The 18,483-nt window shown below is 44.1% G+C and overlaps 1 protein-coding gene across 1 annotated transcript in view; it reads right to left on the bottom strand.

The window, feature by feature from the left end:
• Window positions 1-344: 344 nt before the first annotated feature.
• The window catches only part of SMUG1 (single-strand-selective monofunctional uracil-DNA glycosylase 1), a 253,233-nt gene continuing 235,094 nt past the window's right edge, over window positions 345-18,483 (bottom strand). The window contains exon 4 of the mRNA XM_069653256.1: window positions 345-2,014. Within this exon, the coding sequence (XP_069509357.1) occupies window positions 1,487-2,014 (528 nt within the window). The 3' untranslated portion in view covers window positions 345-1,486. The remainder of the gene's footprint in view (window positions 2,015-18,483) is intronic.

Here is an 18,483-nt window from a genome sequence, read left to right as displayed (position 1 = left end):
CACTTTGCTCTGTTAAGAGAGTCTCCAGCACACACAGAAAACCCTAGATTTCCCAGGCAGTAAGCTGGCCATGGATGAAGTGTCATTCTCAACAATTGCCTTTGCTTCACACATTGTCACCGTAGCACTTTCTCCACGGCATACGAGCACTAACTCCACGCTTCCTGCTAACAACAGGAAATAACAAAGCCAATTACATAAGAGTTGCCTTCCTGGTAATCTGAAAATGTGAGTACATCTACCATCGCCTTGCATTTTCCTCCAGCTTGTTGGCTGTGTTCGCACTACTCTAGTTGAAAATGTAAGAGTTGTGCCTGTTGATTGAAAGCACCAATAAGCACATGAAAACAAAAAAAATATCTTCATTGGTTACATGTGAAATTCAAGATCAAATACAAAATTGCTGTTAAAATACAATCATACAAAGTCCCAACCCGTGAGGGCAAACAAAAAAGAAAGACAACCCCTACATTATGGCATGCAACTTCATCACAAGAGACGGAATTTGAGGTAGCTAAACCGAGAATGTGGAACCTTCCTTTCCTCACTGTTCATACTTATACCGTACAAAATTCTAATATAAAAAAGACTAGCTATTTGCTAATGACTAATCCTAATCCCACACAGCCTCAAAGCTCTGCAATTGACCCTAAACTAGTTTCTCGTTAACAAGCATTCTAATCAGAGAAAGGGACATATATAAAGAGCAGGTATCAAGAATTTATGGCAAAATGTGTAAAAAGTGGGGTTGCCTAGATGACACTCGGAGAGGTGTACTGCAGTCAGTGATTACAGTCTTGGTGGCAGATGGGCACATCCAAGCAACATTTAGATATAGTCAACTGCCTTATAAGAAAACATTGGTAACAATGTTATTTAGCCTTCGGCATCTCGAACAGTAGTGTCAGGATCATGTACAAAAAGGCAGTAATTATGCCGTGATCTGGACCATTGTATGTGAGAGCTAGAATAATGACATAACGGGCAAGTGCATCAACCCGTATGCTATAAATACGAAGAGGATGAGTGGGACTCTGTTGTTAACTAGATGTGGAAGGTTAATCAAAGGATGTCTCTGGAAATAGATGTGTATCAGTTAATAAACCTACGTAATTATTGCAGAACCAGAGACTTAACATGCAAACAAAAAGGACTTAGGAGTTACAAGGCATTCTTTGTGCAATTGTGTAGCCTAATGGTTCATTTTACTTTCACAACTGTAAATTCTCTGTCACTGCTATCTTCATCAATTTCCACAGTGCACCAATCAAAGAGGTTCCAGTACCAGTGGACAAGGATGATGCATCAATCTAGAATGTTTTATTGCCTCTTACTACAGGCATTGCATTAAAAAATACTGTCCAGTTAACCAAGGGGATTTCTCACTCAAACTTGTAGTGTACCCTGAAATGAATCCCCGGAACCCTTGTCCTTAGTGAACAAGTGAATGTCCAAGCTGCTGTCCTTAATGTTAGTTCCTGGGCTCTCATACTACAAGCAGAGGCATGATTCCCAGCTCTTCCAGCTGCCTTTTTATGATGGAGTCCCAGCCCTTATTGGCCTGGGGGTTTCGTGGGGAGGGGTGCATTACCCCCTTGACGCAGATGTCCATCCCAGCAGCCAACAGGGCCTTCCGTGCTCGTGCCTCTGCATATCTTCCAATGCCAATCACAGTCTTGACCCCTAGCACCTTCACTGCCTGGCATAGTGCTTCATCACAGATCTGTAGAAGGTTCTCGCGCTGCACCAGCGGAAGGTCTGTGGGGGTGAGATTCTTGCCGGTCTGGTTCATGAAAATGAGGGGGCAATGATTGTGGACAAAGCAACTGCGGAAGAAGACGTCTGGCTCTTGGCAGAGGGACTTGAAGAATCCCCAAAAGCGTGCACCGCTCACCTCACTCTGGGGGCATTCCATACCCCTGATCGGCCTCTTAGGGTGCTCTGGGTTGGGCTTGTAAATTTGTCCACTGATCTGTAACCAATTTTTCACATGCTTCACCTCTCCAAAGGGCACCTGTATTAAGACAAAAGGACTCAATTAAACAGAAATCCAAAGAAACATATTTCCCAATTACTACTTTGAATATCGGGCTAATATTTTAGATGGTTAGCACTAGCAACTGAAGTCATGTACTAAAGCACAGGTCGGGTATACCTGCAGTATTTTTATGTGTGCCAAAAGGGCCTTGCCAATATACCCCAACCCTGCCTTAGAGTGGTCACCTCTAGTCATCAAAGACACATTCAGTTACCACGTCGCGGTAGTCACTGATAACCTGCAAGTTGATGGGGGAATGGGGACCAGGAGGCTCCAATAGCTAAAGAATGCACCAGTTTGGTGAACCGATCCCTGGAGGAGGAAAATGGGGATCCCCCTAAAGACCTCTACCCTCCCAAATCTACGCTATAAGAAGTTATGTTACAAACTGTAGGTTCAGACAGGGATGAGAGTGAAGACATCATGCAAACAGGTGGATGATTCAAAGGCCGCAACACAAGGAGTTTTCAGAATATTGGCAATAGGCATCAGAAACGTAGCATTGTTCACAAGAGTGCATCTGTCATAGCACTCCTGCAGAATGAACTGGCCGCCGACAAACTCCTTTACAATACAGTATTTACACACAGCAGGGATCATGGGAGCAGCATAAAACAGATACTTGCAGAGCAGGATAGCACAGTCTTTGAAGCACTTTTCCAAGAAACAACTGGTGGCTATAATTCAGTGCCTATTTAGAGCCAGAACACCAAAGGACAGAGGGAGCTGACTGAACAGTTTACTCAGGGCTACATCACAGTTTCTGGCTGAAGTTTGAAGACCGGGAAGAAGCATAATATGGGCCTGTTGTGGGCTGATGCCTAGGAAGGTGACACTTGGCTGGTGGGTGAGACTAACCACAGTATGAAAAGCACCCAGTTGTGGGGGGAAACTCCTGATGGTAATCGTTTTGGGCATCCCTTGGTTAAGGGGAAATCCCATGTTCTTGCTAGGTAGACAGTTGCAGAGTCTACATCCAGGGGTCTGGGAAAGGAGCACCAGAGGCTATCATCGAATCGAGGAATGACTGGTAAGCAGCCAAGAATGTGTGCTGAAGTGCTATAAAGACCCACATACTGAGTTAATTGAAATCAACCAATAAGGACTTGGACAGTTGGTTTCTTTACATAAGATCCTTGCACGTATTTGTTGGACTTGCATCCAGAGGTTGTTAGATTTAAGCTACAGCCTGCTTGTAGTTTACAGAGAGCCTAGAGGCCCTGTGGGAATTCCTTCAACCCATACATGCTGAATCAAAGTCAAAGAGGTGAGGGTAATCCTAAAGTTCAAACCCTGCTAGAGCGAATCAGATTCAATCTCAAGTCCTGGGCCTTCATATATCACTTTGTGTTCTTTATCTACCCCGCTGCAATGATTCTCTGCAGGATACCAAAATTGACCATTTTGTTTTGTTACCCTTTCATTAGGCATTCATCTAACCCATCTATGGTAAGATGTTAAACCTTACCTTCAATTTATGGAGTTTGCTTTACTTTCACCTTTGTGACAATGTACTAACACCTATGTGGAACTGTATGCAGATTCACTGATATGGGCATATTCCCCTAAGAATAAAGCTGCATATGATACCAATTTGTCCCACATACGTAGCACTAAACATCCATAACTTTGTAAATGTGTTGGGTCTTGCCATCAGACAAGCCAGCCCCCTTTTCTGTGTAACACAGCATGGTGCTAAAAGGCGTAGGGGCAGACAACTGTGCATTTATATCTTACTAGCCATACCAAGAAAGGGGGAGTATACAGAGGATATCCAGGTTGACTAATACATTACAGAGTATTGTGCAATCTATCTGCATGTTATGGGGACTTGGGGTCCTGGGAAATGGAGAAGCAAGGACTGGTGGATGGCTGAGTCATGTTCATGCTGTTCCAGATACTGTGGTAAGGTTTAAGCCTTCACACCAAAGATCCAAATCTAAAGTGTCTGCTTAAAGCGAGGTCTCTATATAGCCCTTGGAAAAGCCTAAAATGAATGCTTGCATACAGTCTGTGCAGAAATTATATTGTGTTGGTATATTCTTGTGCACGTTGGAGAGAAAATATGCAACTATGAGCTTCAACGTTAGGAATTCTACTCAATTTTGTATGCTCCCCTGCTGATCCATTTGTGCAACATGCTGGGATTCTGATGTGTGACAAGTAAAAATACGCACTCCCAAAGAAAAAGAAATACCAATGCATGACTCATGAAGGCACAAGTGGAACATTAAAATTCCCCCACGCTCGCTCATACCACTCCCTACTGGATACTTAATAATGATGCTACTTTTTCCGTCATATTCAACAACCCCCCACTCTCCGGCACAATCACATGACCAGTCAACTCTCTCATTTGCTGAAGTGGGAAAGTAGTATAGTAATTCTGTGTCCAAGTAATACCATGCTTAGGCTTAAGCACAGGAAGAAGTGGGGGCGCTCAAGAGTCCAGCCAAGATGGCTGCCTCTGAGTGAGCTTCCGCTCTACCCTCGAGTATCCGGTCATAATCCTGAGGCTCTAATGCAGTTCTGATGTTGCAGCATTGCATGCTTGGAGGGGAACATACTGGGCACCTCTGAGCCCTTTTGGGTCTCCAACAAACGCTGTCATCAGCTGCAGAGGTGCGCGTTGCTGACTGTAGCCTGCTGCCTCTTAATCCAGTAACCGTGCTCGAGCTAGGAGCTGCTGGAATAACATTATTTGACAGTATGGTGATTCTCCCTGCCTGGAGTTCGCTTCTACAGGACAGCTGATTTACTGAAAACTATACGAAAACGAAGATGTGAGCACTGGGGCGGCTCGCTCTTCCATCAGCGGCTCCTGGAAGGGATCCTAGGTGAGTTGAAATGAGCGATGCAGCTCAAGCCGTCACAGTGACGTGTTGCTCACGCTGTGCCCCGGCAGCAGGCCCTGCTATTGCTTGTGGAGTGGCAAACGAAGACAGGATACCTGGTCTCTTATCTGTCAATGGTGTCTGCTACTGCAGTTTTGGGGAACCGGTACACTGCAGCTACTCTTGTGATCCCCGGATACCCTGTGATGCCGCTCTCTCCTGCTGTGGTGGTTGTTAAGTCTCTAAACACACTCCTGTTTGCACGGCAATCCTTGCCCCGGCATTTACTTGGATTGTGCTGGCCTTGGACATCCCGGATAGGCAACCTCGTGCAGGAACTGGGGTGATGGCATTGGGGCAGATATTGCTGCTCCTCCGTATCCTGGGGTGCTCGCCATCTCAGGAGGCAGGAGGGCTATCACTGCTTTATTTCTACAGCTCTTTGTCCATTGCTCTTCAATCATACCAGTGATTTAGACCTGAGCCTTAACAATGAGCTAGTCAGAGGGAGTTGAGTCAGGCAACTGATCTGATTCGCATTAAGTGCCCCTTTGTGATGGGCAAACTGGAGCGACGCCAGAGCAAGGCGGAATTAACTGGCAGGTTGGGGTTGTCGGTGGGGAGTTTATGGGGAATGGAATGCATTGGGATTGGTATTCACCTTGTTGTTCCTGGCAGTTCTGGTTCTGAAATTCTACAACAGATCATTGGTTGGACTTTCCAATGCGAGCGGTGTACCTGGGATGACACAAGTTCGGGATCAGTTAATGGGGTGGGGTTTTAACAGGCATTTTGGGGTTGCTTATGGGGTGGGAATGGGGTTAGGTATGCTTTATCTGTTTATTCACACAGCAGGTTGTACTAGCTCAGTGAGCATTATGGTGATTTGCTTAGAAATACATTCAGCAATATGGGGGCTAGAGGGGGTGAACACACTGTTTTCTCTTATGATTCCTCATGTGCAATGGAACAGTCGAGATGTGTTTGCAGACCCATTTTAATAATAGTCTTTTCAGTTCCACAGGGCTGGTAACAGGGTTATATGTATGACGTGGAATGTCTGTGGTCTTAACTGCCCCTCTAAAACTAGGAAAGTGCTGTTTTACATGCAGAAACATCAGGTAGATGTAGACTTTTTTTGCAGGAGACACACCTCCCTCCCTCGGATGAAACTATATTTGCCAAATCCTGGGGATGCCACAGATATTTCTATTCTTTCTCACAGTACTCAAGGGTTGTCTGCATTGCTATTCGAGGAACACTGGGGCTTTGCTGTTCTGACCTGGTGAAGGACACTGAAGGCAGGGCGTTCACATTGGTCAATTACTATGGTCCCAATACTGACTCACTTGACACATTGGAGCGGATTGAGACTCACCTTTGGAAGTACTCAGTCAACATTATCATTTGGGCAGGTGATTTTAATGCAGTTTTGACTCCTAACCTGAACAGATCAGAGGGGGTTACATTACCAGATCAGTCACCAAGGCCACCCATAAGATTCAGCAGATTTTCATGTGATGAATCCTGCAGAGTCATCACTAAACCCCACCCTAAAGTCAACTCCCATGTTGCATGGGGAAGGGAGCTGTTATCTGATCCTAACCGTGGGGGTGATAACATGAGGGAGGATCACATGGGAGGTGACGGCTGTCAGGAGAAGTGGTGACTCCGTTAGGAGAGACGCAGTATTGAAGAAGAAATTCTCCTAATACCTAAATATCTAATTGCATGCTTTCAATGTAAGGCTCGCTCTTTTAGAACTACCCAAAGCACAAAATATGAAAACTCTGTTAACCAGCATAAAAGTGGTTCATTTGGAGTTTAAGAAGTTAATATCACAACTCATAATTGTTACAGTTCTGTTTTATATAGAGCTCCAAAACACAAGGGTAAAACACCAACTCTTTTAACTCCACTAAACTCTCAGTTAACAAATCAATTTCAGTTAACTAATCATAAAACGAACAAAAACATTATGGACTTCAAGTGGTACTGGGACGAGGAAGAGGGATTCTGAGGCAATGAATTTTAATGAGCGTTCTAGTTGTTGTGGCAGAAAGCACCATAGCAGGAACTTTAAACGTATACACGAGTTTCAGGCGAGGTAGAGGAGCAAGGAGAAGCTGATTGTGCAGTAGTGGCAACAGCACGAATATGTGTGGGAGTCGCTGTGGAAGCAGAGGAAGCTTGGCCGTGCAGAGAATGTGCAGCGGTAGGCGACTCGGAAGAAAGCAACGGTTCTCTACACGCCGTGAAGTGCTCTGGAGCTGTTAGGACTCCTTTGAAGGACTGTGCATACCACGACAGTCAGACCGTAGTGGGCAGGAGCCTAGAAGGAACCGAAGAGCTCTGCAACAGCACCCGCATGTCAGGAGGAGACGCAAAAACATACCAGTGAGTTGGCCTAAAGCAGGTGACCTCGGGGTGCTCCAAAAGAGACCACTAGGTGAATTTATTTATTTTGAATACCGAACACATGAAATAAGGCTGATTGGGCAAAACTCTCGTAAGCAGGGATACCAATTAGGGGACATGCATTGCCAAAGCAGGAGAAGAAACATAAAAAGGCAGACTGGGCGTAACTCTCCTAACAAGGGATACCAACTGGGAGAGTATTGTAACCTACATTGCCAGCAGCAAAGAGGTTGCCAAAGCATAAAACAAAGGCTAAATGAGAAAAGCCCTCCTTATGTGATAGATCAAGGGGAAGAGAACTGTAACCTGCATTGCCTACAGCCAAAATGCAATAATAGAATATTACAGAGCCAGCAAGGAAGCAACTTCCCTTTTATGGAATGCCAACTGCATCTCACTTTGTTAAATGTCAAGAGACTATAAAGAGAAGCAGTTGTTCAAACCTCCTGCTCAGAATCCAGGTGTGGAGAGTTTTGGAACAAGCATTACCACAGAGTAAAATTGTAATAGTAGGAGGAGGAGTTTTATCCTGGCAGGCGAGTGAACCAGGAAAGGGAACAACAGTAGTTAGTCCTGGCAGGCAAGTAAATCGGAAATGAAGATGATTTAAAGTACTGTGCTTGTGACAAAAAAGTGTGTTGGAAAAGAAGTGTTGTCTCATCACCTTGTCTTGTCTTGATGAACTGTTGTATTCCAGAAGGTATTTCTTTGAAGAAGAAGTATGATTATTGAGCGACCCCGACTAAAGTGTTTCTTTTGAAGAACAAGTACGATGTGCTAACAATTACTTGATCTTTGAGAAAAGAACAATTGTCCTGAATTATGAACTTGGGTTTTGAGGAAATTACTTTTGTTTTGCCAAGCAAGAGATTGTGGAAAATAACAGTTGTTTTGATTTATGAACAAATCTGAGGAAGAGAGATATTCACTTTGATACTTGAACGGATCGATTGAACGGGTAAGACCTTTTGTGCTGTGTTGAATAGAACTTTGTTATTGCACCAAACATTCTTGAAGCTAAACTTTGCTCAATGTATTCCTGCATTGATCGAGGGGAAGGGAGTCCAACCCTGGTCACAAGGAGTACTTTCTAAAGCTTTTGAGTTTGAATTGATTTGTTATTTTGTGGAATTTAAGACAGCCAAACAAACCTTGTATAATTTTGTTGTGGCTATTAGTGTGAGGGTCAGATACGTTTTGGACACTAGGTCATCTTTCTTTAGTCTTAGTATGTTAGGCAGGGACATCCTTATTAGGCGAGCGAAAGATAGGGGTTTGTCTCACCCCTAATAAAATGGCATCTTGTAAGAAAACTTTACCTTTGTGTCCGTCTCATATTTCTATCTACTGTACATCACTCAGCGTCCAGAGTGGATTATACATTGGTTTTGAGTAAGGGGTATTGGTTGGGTAACTGAATGCACTATTTTGGCGCATACTTAGTCGTATCATGCCCTTGTTGTTGCAGCTGTGGATATTCCTGGCAAGAAGCGTGGTGGTAACACTAGGTTTTACAAAAATCAGAGCCTTACTGATGTGGTGTTTCGTGACTCAAAAAATACGGGAAAATATTGCTCACTTATTCAAGACAACACTGGGACAGTGACCTCTTGTTCTGTGCTCTGGGAAGCCTTAAAGCATGTTATCCGCAGTGTATGCATTGCTAAGGAGTCAGGAATTCTTAAGACCGTAAGGGCTGAGCTTGCTGAAAGTGAGTCTTTACAACGAAGTATTGAGTCGGATGTGGAGTTCCTTAAAGAACCTCCATTGCAGGTGCAATTTAATAAGGAACGTGGGAAGTATAGGGAGACTGCCGAGAGGTAGGTGACATTTTTACACAGGCAGACATCGGTCTGCCGATATGGTGAAGGCCAGAATCCAGGAAGGTTGTTAGCTTGTGCAGTTAGAGTTGAAACTCCTAGGTCTCATATCACAGCTATAAGGAATTGGTCAGATGCCCTACTGCATACTGACAACGAAATCATTAGGACCCTAGAGGGATTTTACAGTACACTCAATTCTTCCCAGATTACAGCACCTCAGTCATCAATGGAGAACTACCTGAATAAGGTCGGTCTGTATTGGTTTACTCAGGATAAAAGGGAATGGCTGGGATGCCCAATCTCCACTCAAGAGGTCCATATTGCCATCAAGGCTCTTCCTTCGGGGAAGGAATCAGGCCCGGACGGATAGTCCGCTGATTTTTATAAGACCTTTGAAGTAATTCTGGTGCCACACCTGTTGAATGTGTATCAGCAGGCAGTGACAGACGGTAGTCTCTCTGAGTCAATGGGTGAGGCTGCTCTTGAAGCCTGGGAAAGAAGCCGAGGAATGTTCGTCATATAGGCTGATTTCTCTTATAAATTTATATAACAAAATATTAGCAAGGATTTCCTCTACTAGGCTTGCACCGCTAATGTCTGAGAGAGGTGGATCAGGTGGGCTTCATCCCTGGAAGGTCCACATCGTACGGATTACGTAGGATGTTTGGCCTGCTCTCAGTGTTAGATCAACAGTTCCCTGTGGTTGCAGTCCTTCATGATGCCGAGAAGGCATTTGATTCTGTGGAATGCCCCTTCTTGTTTACGGTGCTTATGTGTGTGGAGGTTGGTGAGACGTTTCATTAGTAATATTGTTGCATACATCTTCTGTTGCATACATCTGTTGCATACATCTCCTGTTGCGTGGCTCTGAGCGAACGGACGAATCTCTGGCCCCATTAAGATGGTACGCGGAACGAGACAGGGGTATCTCCTCTACCCTCGGATGTTTGGCCTTGCCATAGAACCTTTGGCTGAGTTAAGAAGTCCAGGCATATCCATAGGGGTGGAGGCCCGTTAACACACGGCTTGGTCATTTCATTATACGCAGATGACACAATCTTGCTTGTCTTGTTTGTCACTGATCCGAAGGTTAATTTGGCACCTATTATGGAGGATGTCCTTGATATTGGGCAATATACCAGTTTTAACATCAACCCTGCAAAGTCTGTGTTGTTTCCTTTAACTGATGGGTTGGCAAAGTATTGTGATGGGTTGGGCTTCCAGTGGCAGAAGGTTTGCACCCGTTATTTGGGAGTTGAGCTTGTGTGATCCCCCGAGATCCTCTACCAGAAGAAATATATGGCTAAACTAGTGCAGGCTGGGTCAACGGTGAAAAGGTGATAACAATCTCCCGTTACCTTTGTATGGTCGTATACCTGTAGCAAAAATGATTAACCTCCGTAGTTTTTTGTTTATGTTACTGAATCTACCTATTAAGGTAACAAAGTCTTTTTTCAAAGAGGTAAAATCCATAGTCTCTCTCGGGTTTCATTTGGTACGGTAAGTAGCCTTGTATACGCTGGAATAAGCTGGTGGCCCTAGTGGAGCGGGGCGGGCTTGCGCTCCTGGATTTTGAATCCTATTATGTTGCTGCGCAGGGGTCATTCCTGTCCTATTTGTATTCCCCGATCCCGGATAGATCACATGTCCAGATCAAAAGAGCCCTCGCATCGACTGCACACCTGAGTGCAGTGATATTGACTTTTCCGACGTGATGTATAGGTAGAACTAGTAATATGGTTGAGGTCACATGCAAGGCTTGGCAGTGAATAGAACAAAAGTCACGTCAGGATGTGCTATAATTTCCCCTTTTGCCCATTGTCCATGTTCCTGTGATCCCGCTAACTAGCGAAAAAGTTTACACTGAATGTATGACCAAGTTGGGTATCTCCTGCTGGCAAGACCTCTTCCCCGTAGGACAATTTCTCACAATGAAGGGGTTTAAACGCCTAGCTGACACTTCTGCACTGGATGTGTTTTTATACTTTTGGCATTCGGAATGTGTTAAAGGACTGGTTTCCCTCCTTTCCTTTCGCACCTCCTATCGCCCTCCTCTTTCATGGGTTGGTCAGTGCTGAGGGCAGTGGGAAATTGGTTTCCGTTTTATATGCATAAATTATAGATAACACAGTGGGCTGGGCAGACTATTCTCATGAGAAATAGAAGGATTCTCTGGGTGTCCCTATCCTGGATAACATGTGGAGCTATTGTTGTGCCCAGACTAAAATGGTAGCACTCAATAGTAGATTTAAACTGATACACTTCAAATTCTTGCACCGGTTTTATTTTACCCCCATTGACCTGCATAGGAAAGTGTGTGCCTTAATGTACCCACTCTCCTCTCACTTTAAGAATGCGTTTCAGCCGGTGCAAGAGCCACCAATCGAATATCTAAGTAAAAGGGGGTTTACCCTAGAACATCTACCACAACTATTGCATAAATTGTAGTTATTTGAACCAAGTTAGCCTTTTTACCACCTACCAGTGAAATGGACTGATGCAATCCATCCCTCCATGTTACTTGCACTTGCGATCATTATTTGAAGGGTAGAATTACAGAATTGTAACTGCTCTGCGCAACCGTACTGTCGATTTAAGCCCCATAATATTGAAACATCATCATCATCATCTCCCCTTCTGAAGGCATCCAGCCTGAAGTCAGACTTCTTTCTAAAGAATCAAATAAAATGCTCCACTTTCATAGAATGTTCACCCTTTGATAGCGAGATTGTCTCGAGGTGCTGCAAATTCATTGTTGATCCTTCTGTAGGAGGAGGATGCTTTCTAAGACTTATAGTTCCAGAACAACTAAAAGGCAGCAGACTTCTATTATGAGAATTCTAACAGGAACCAGGCGGTTTGGGGAAGCTCCAAGACCGGCAGAGGGCAGGCACAAAAAAGAAGGGAGGTCCTGAGTTAAGATCGTTGAACAGAGGCAGGCATGGCACAAACATTGGCTATATCACACAGAGGGTTCTGAAAGTTGTTTATTAGTTATACTAATTGAGTAAGACTAGTGTCTTGTTCGGATACATTTTACACATTTAAGGTGTACTTTTGGTATTAATGTATAAATAAAATGTTTAGTGTAGTTTTAAATGTATGTCTATTGTAATTGTATAAAAGTTACATTGTTTAAACTGATCACATCACTTTGCAACTTCTTTTGCCATTTATACGTTACTAGAACACCAGTTTCCGATGGTGCGTTATACATATTTGGCTTACAAACCAGCCCTATCTTTCAAACAGGGGCAGGAATGTGGTCACATTAAGTAATGGAATTGTAAAGGATGGTAGGATTACTGTCTTTCTTGCGCCAAGCCTTGAGGATCTGGTCACGCCATGTAAAAGCGTAATTGATGAATTGTTCATTTTGTAGATTGTCATCCTAATCTGTTGTTTACGAAGTTTTTATTTTTTTATCTGAGATTTGTATTACAAATGTGTTTGTTATTGTATTAGGAAATTTAGTGTATATTCTCAATAAAATTGATTGATTTAGAATTGGAAAGAAATCACAGATGTGTGTTTGTGCATTACATACTAGATCTGTTTCCTCATCACATTAATTTAATCTCTGAAATATGTGCACGCATTCCTCCAACCACCTACGTACCCCAAATAAATCCTTCAGTTTCTGTTTTAGAACTTCAAGGAGAGGGTACACTGCATGGTGCCAGTGCAGGAAATCACATGCTGGAGAAGGGGGTGGGCCTTCCTTTCGTTTGATACACAAATTCCCAAGAAATTCACAAGTCTCTTTTCTAAAACCAAAAAGGCTACGGTTCATCACAGCCATATCTTGAAAACATACAGTTAAGCTGCAGAACATCGCTGGTGCTTCTCTTACTCAAAGATGTCTAAACATGCCTTCATAATTGAGCGCGATTGTAATAAACAAGCTATTATCACAGTCAAAGCCACATATTTTTGTGAGGACCCTGAAAATGACAGTAATAAACAAAAGGACTTTGTTGCAGTCCTAAATGTCCACCCCCTTTTCACTTCCCACCATTATCACACTCTTAATACACTTCTGAACACCTAGTTGCTTCTTCTCAGATAAAGCCCAATTCATGCAGCCATGTCTCTTGTCCACATTATCCCCCAATCAGTCTCCTGACAATACCTCTACCCCACAGAGCCCTACAGATAAGAGGTGGTACCTGCCACCTTTACACCCTAAAAATAGGCAACTACTCCCAAAAAATTAAATGGGGAGTCAACTACCCATGATAACAAATGTCAAATGGACACATAGGAGCTTGCCCACCTGCTTTCACCCAAACAGCTCCATGCATATGGGACCACTGGTACCATTACTATAATGATGGAAGAGGTCAAGTGTATATTTGAATGAGAAGTATTTCTCACAAAAACATTTCTGATTTGCAGTTAAAATATATTTGCAATTGCATATAAAATAATTCCATTGGGAACAGGACTTACTTTTTTATTCCCTAAAAATAATTTTCGTCCCAACTTTCAAAAATAGGAAGGAAAACACTACCACTTCAAAATCTTATCTGGAGTACTGCACACAAATGAGCCTGCTCCCCTGCTTTCAACCATACAGCTCCCTTGATATGATATGATAGATTATTTATAATGCACTTAATAATCAGAAGTTTCTAAGCGCGGACCAGGGATCAAACCCGTATTGCTCCGTGTCGTCTTGCTTCCAAGGCGAGCACGTTGCCCCTGAGCTATCCTCCCAAGAGGATACGTTTGGACCAGCAGTACACCTAGTGCTACAGGAAGAAGGGTCTATTCTTAGTGACTGGTGCAAAGAGGTAAACGTGTATCTTTTAATGTGCATGAATAACTAGGCACAAAGAAACATTTATTACAAAATAATTCTGTTTTACAGTTGAAAAATAGTTTTACTCACTTACAAAATACTCCCATTGGGAATGGGACTTCGTTTTTTACTCTCGAAAAATCATTTTACTCCCAACTTCACAAAATAGTGAGTAAAATACTACTACTTCAAAATCTTATCTGGAGAACTGGCCCCACAGTTTCTCACAAATGCCCGTGCTCGCTTACCAAATCTGGCTCAACTTGTGTTGTTTGCCATATCAGAATCCTGAAACTCTGTCCAATGGTCTTGGCTCCCCTTTCCTCAAGCTTCTTAATAAATCTCACAGTTCACCTTGTGATGCTAGCCTTATACGGATCTTGAAACTCTGCTCAGTGGTCTTCGCTTCCCCTTGCTCAACCTTATCAACAAATCTCACAGCTTAGGTTCTGTCCCAGTTACCTTTAAATCTTCTGTTGTCTCCCTCTTCTCCAAGATGCCTTCACTCGAAGCAACCGCTCTTCTACATGTTCCATCCAAGATCTTGTAACTCCTTGTAACCACGCAGTTCAAGCCTTCCACCAAAAGTACCAACTTCTTCACCCACTATCAGGAGGCCTTGGCCAAGATGGTGGTTGCTGCAATCGACCATCTCTGCACACCACTAATAATAGGATAGATATAGCCCCATTCCTCACAAAAGTATGCAGCCTTTGACATGGTTCATGTTTTAGGATTCTAGCGAACCATCTACATTCTGCAGGCATCAGCATCTCAGCCATGAGGTGGCTTCATTCTTTTCTTTCATACCTCCTTCAGGCAGTCTCACTCGCTTCCTTCACTTTCTCTTTAGTCACACCCTAAAATGTGGTGCCCCAAGGGCTCTTCGGCCCCCACATCCTTTACTCAACTTCTATGCCCAACCCTGTGGGTCACTAATCGAATCTCAAGATTTTTCCCTTTTTTACTATTCCAACAATACTCACATACTGATTCCAATTAAGAATGACACTAACTTGTCCCCCATCTGCTTTCAAAAGTGTATGGCTAACATCGCCTCATGCATGAACAAAAACGTGTAACTCGACTCTGATAAGACCGCGGTCATGGTCTTTTGAGGTCCTACTACTCTGTAGTAATTTCTCAGGTGGCCTCTTTCTTCCATCATGCCCCCACCTCTGTCTGCTTTTCTTTAATGCAAGACTGCTTCATCAGATTGTCCAACTTATCACTTCCTCTAAAAGAACATCCGCTGTCACTGAACCCTAGCAATTTCAGTTAGATTATCGCAACTCGCTTTAGCGGTGTCCTCTACTACAAAAACCATCATCTCCAACTAATGCAGAATGCAGCAACCAGGTGGATTTTTAAGACCAGTAAACATCAGTGTCTGACACCAATCCTTCACTCCCTTCAAAAGGAATTCTTTTTAAAACTTTGCACAGATCACAGAGGCTATCAAACCGGGCCATATTTCTTAACACTGTTAATGTTATGTTAATGAAATGTATAAAGCGCACGTTCATTCAGGGGCATCATGGCGCTCACCAACAGATATGGGCCAGAAAAGAGACAGTAGGAGTACTCCTAGAAAAGAAACGTCTTTAAAGCAAGATGGAAGGAAAGATGATTGGTGGTTGCCCTCAGCGAGAAGGGAAGTGAGTTCCAGGCCCTTGCTGCGGCTACAGACAAAGCATGACTGCCCATGCAAGAAAGTCTTACCCGAGGTATTTGTATTGTCAGAGCATATTGGGAGCGCAGAGCTCTGAGAGGAACATAGGGGGAAAATTTAGTTTGAAAGTATTCAGCTCCAAGTTTATAAAAAGCTTTATGGCCGATACACAAGGAAGAGTACTCGGGCCATTTCAAGCTCAAAATTCTCTGCAAGGTTCTACCTTTCATCCCCGTTTAATGTCACGCCCCTGTGGTAGCTGCTCTTGTGCTAAGCAGTATTGATTACTGCAACGCACTTCATTTGGCTCAACCTGCCTATCTCCTTCGCCGCCTGCAGCTTTTACAGAATGCAGCGACTAGAACTGTACTGCAACCTGAGTCTGTTGCACATATGTCACCCTTTCTCCATTAGGTACCAACAACCAGAACCTCTGTCTTCTCAGCGTTCAACTTCAACCAGTTCTTGGCCATCCACCCTCCACCTGCTCCAGGCAGTCCCTAAACCGGGCAGCAGTGTTTGATCTGGCGAGATCCAGACGAAGTATGATATGCACATAGTCGCCGTAGGAATGGCATGTGAAGCCGTGGGAGTGAATAAGGCAGAGAAGTGGCTGAATGTAAATGTTGGACAGGGTGGGGGATAGAGCAGAGCCTTGAAGGACTCCACAGGATATGGGCATGGGCTTAGAACAGAAGGGGGAAGGTAGATGGACTGCGAACGATAAGCCAGGAAGACAGAGAACCAGGCAAAAACCTGGCCCGACAGACCTGCAGAAGACATTTGGGCAATCAGGGTGGTCTGGTCTACGGTGTCAAATGCAGCTGACAAATCCAGTAGAATTAGCGCCCCCAAGCCACCCTGATCAAACAGGGGGGCAAGGTCATCGACTACGGACACCAAGACTGACTCAGTTCCCTTGCCAGGTCGAAAGCCCGACTGGAAGGGGTCAAAGAATTTAGAGGATTCGAGAAAGGAACCAACTAAATCGGAGATCAGGGACTTAAGTACTTTCATAAGAAATGCAAGGCTTAAATTAGGACGAAAATTAGATAAAATAGAGGGGTCCAGAGAGGGATTTTTCAAAAAAGGAATTACCAACGCATGTTTCAGGTCACTCGGAATTTGACCGGAGGAAAGGGAGATGTTGACTGCCAACGTAATCCAATGTATAATCTTGGCTGAAATCTCTTTGAATAAGGAGAGAGGAACGGGGGCAAGAGGCAAAGCAGTTTTTAGTTAATAGCAGTGAGCACATCATGATTAGTGACGGTAGGAAAGGTAGACCAGTTAACATTAGACATAGAATGGGAAGGAGAGTGCGAACAAGCAGTCACAATTTCATGACGAATTGTGTCCGTTTTGTCAATAAAGAAAGAGGAAAGAGACTCGCAAAACACCTGGCTGAGAGGGTATAAGCCAGGTGTTAGCCTTAGCTGGAAAAGACAGGGAGTGAACCAAATCAAATAGTGTCTTGGGCTTTTTAATCGCACCCTCGATCTTGGCGCTAAAGAAAGCTTGTGTGGCAAGAAGAACAGCCTTCTGGTAAGCAGCAGTGACTGTGCGGAAATTAGTCTTGTCCGCAGCACAGTAGCCAGCTCTCCACTTCCTTTCAGCATGCCTGCACACTAGTTTACAGGATTTTAATTCATTGGAGAACCAAGGTTCTGATGGATGGATTTTCCTCTGAAAGAGCTTAAGAGGGGCAATAGAATCAGCCACACTACTAAAAGTTGATGATTGGGTCGTCAAGGAACAGAGGTCGGCAGAAGCACATTGAGAAACAATACGAGCCACCAGATCAGGCTGTAAAACGCAGTGTCAGCTACGTTTTCAACTATCCTGTCTTAAAGCAGGAGGGGTAGGAGCTGAGAGAAGAATCGAGAATGGTAGAGCGTAATGATCAGATCAAATAATAGGAAAATAAGGGGAGATAGACAGAGAACCCCCAGACACAAAAACTAAATCAAGAGTGTTGCCCAGGAGGTGGGTAGAATCAGTAACCCGCTGGGGGAAGCGGAGATCGGACATAGCAGCCAAAAGAAACTGGTTGTTCACTAGCTTTATTAACTGGGAGAATGAAGTTGCCAACAATCACGAGGTTAGAATATTTCAGCTGCAACTCAGAAACAAATGCTGGAAATTCAGCACAAAAGGTACGATTATATCCAGGAGGACGATAGATAACTAAGACAACAAGTGTAAAGGTTGGTGAAACAGAAATACAAACTAATAAGCTTTCCATTTTGATGGTGTGATCTGTCACTATACAGGTAGTTTTAAAGGTAGATTTAAAAATCAAGGCAAACCCCCTCCAGGATGATTCGACAGAATGAGCAATCTCATAGTTGGGGGTGGGGTAGGGCTTGGATTATAGAAGGGCCTGAGCTGTCCCGAAGCCAGGTTTACGTAATGCAAAGCAGATCAGGTTGGAGGGAACATAGTAGGATACAGCAGTCCTGTGCATGTGCGATCATTGAACGAGCATTCAGTAGAAGTCAGTCTAATGAGGCAGTGGAATTTTGCTGATGCGTGGCAGCCAGAGCAGATGTACTAAACCCTACCGGCCAAATGGTCTCAGTGGGGGCAAGACGCAATAAATCTGTGCGGGACATATGACCCATAAAAGTGTTTGAAGGATGATTACCTGTGTTGTCAGCCCATGGCCCAGACTGCACACGGACGAGCACAGACCGCCTTGACTTTGGCGCGTGAGGCTCTTGCCCGCTGCTCTTGCCCGCTGCCCCTGCCCAATGCGCCCACGGGCCATTAACTGGGCTTTGAATGCACATGGATGCGCATAAGCCTGGCCCCTACCCCTCTAGGAAGAGGAAAGTTACACCAGACCGCAAGGCATCTCTAGAAGGGAAGCCAGGCACCTTCCTGGCAAGGAC

This window comes from Ambystoma mexicanum, chromosome 3q (genome assembly GCF_040938575.1).
Source record: "Ambystoma mexicanum isolate Mex_15411 chromosome 3q, UKY_AmexF1_1, whole genome shotgun sequence".
NCBI classification, from domain to species: Eukaryota; Metazoa; Chordata; class Amphibia; order Caudata; family Ambystomatidae; genus Ambystoma; species Ambystoma mexicanum.
This window is presented reverse-complemented; position numbering and strand designations above follow the sequence as displayed.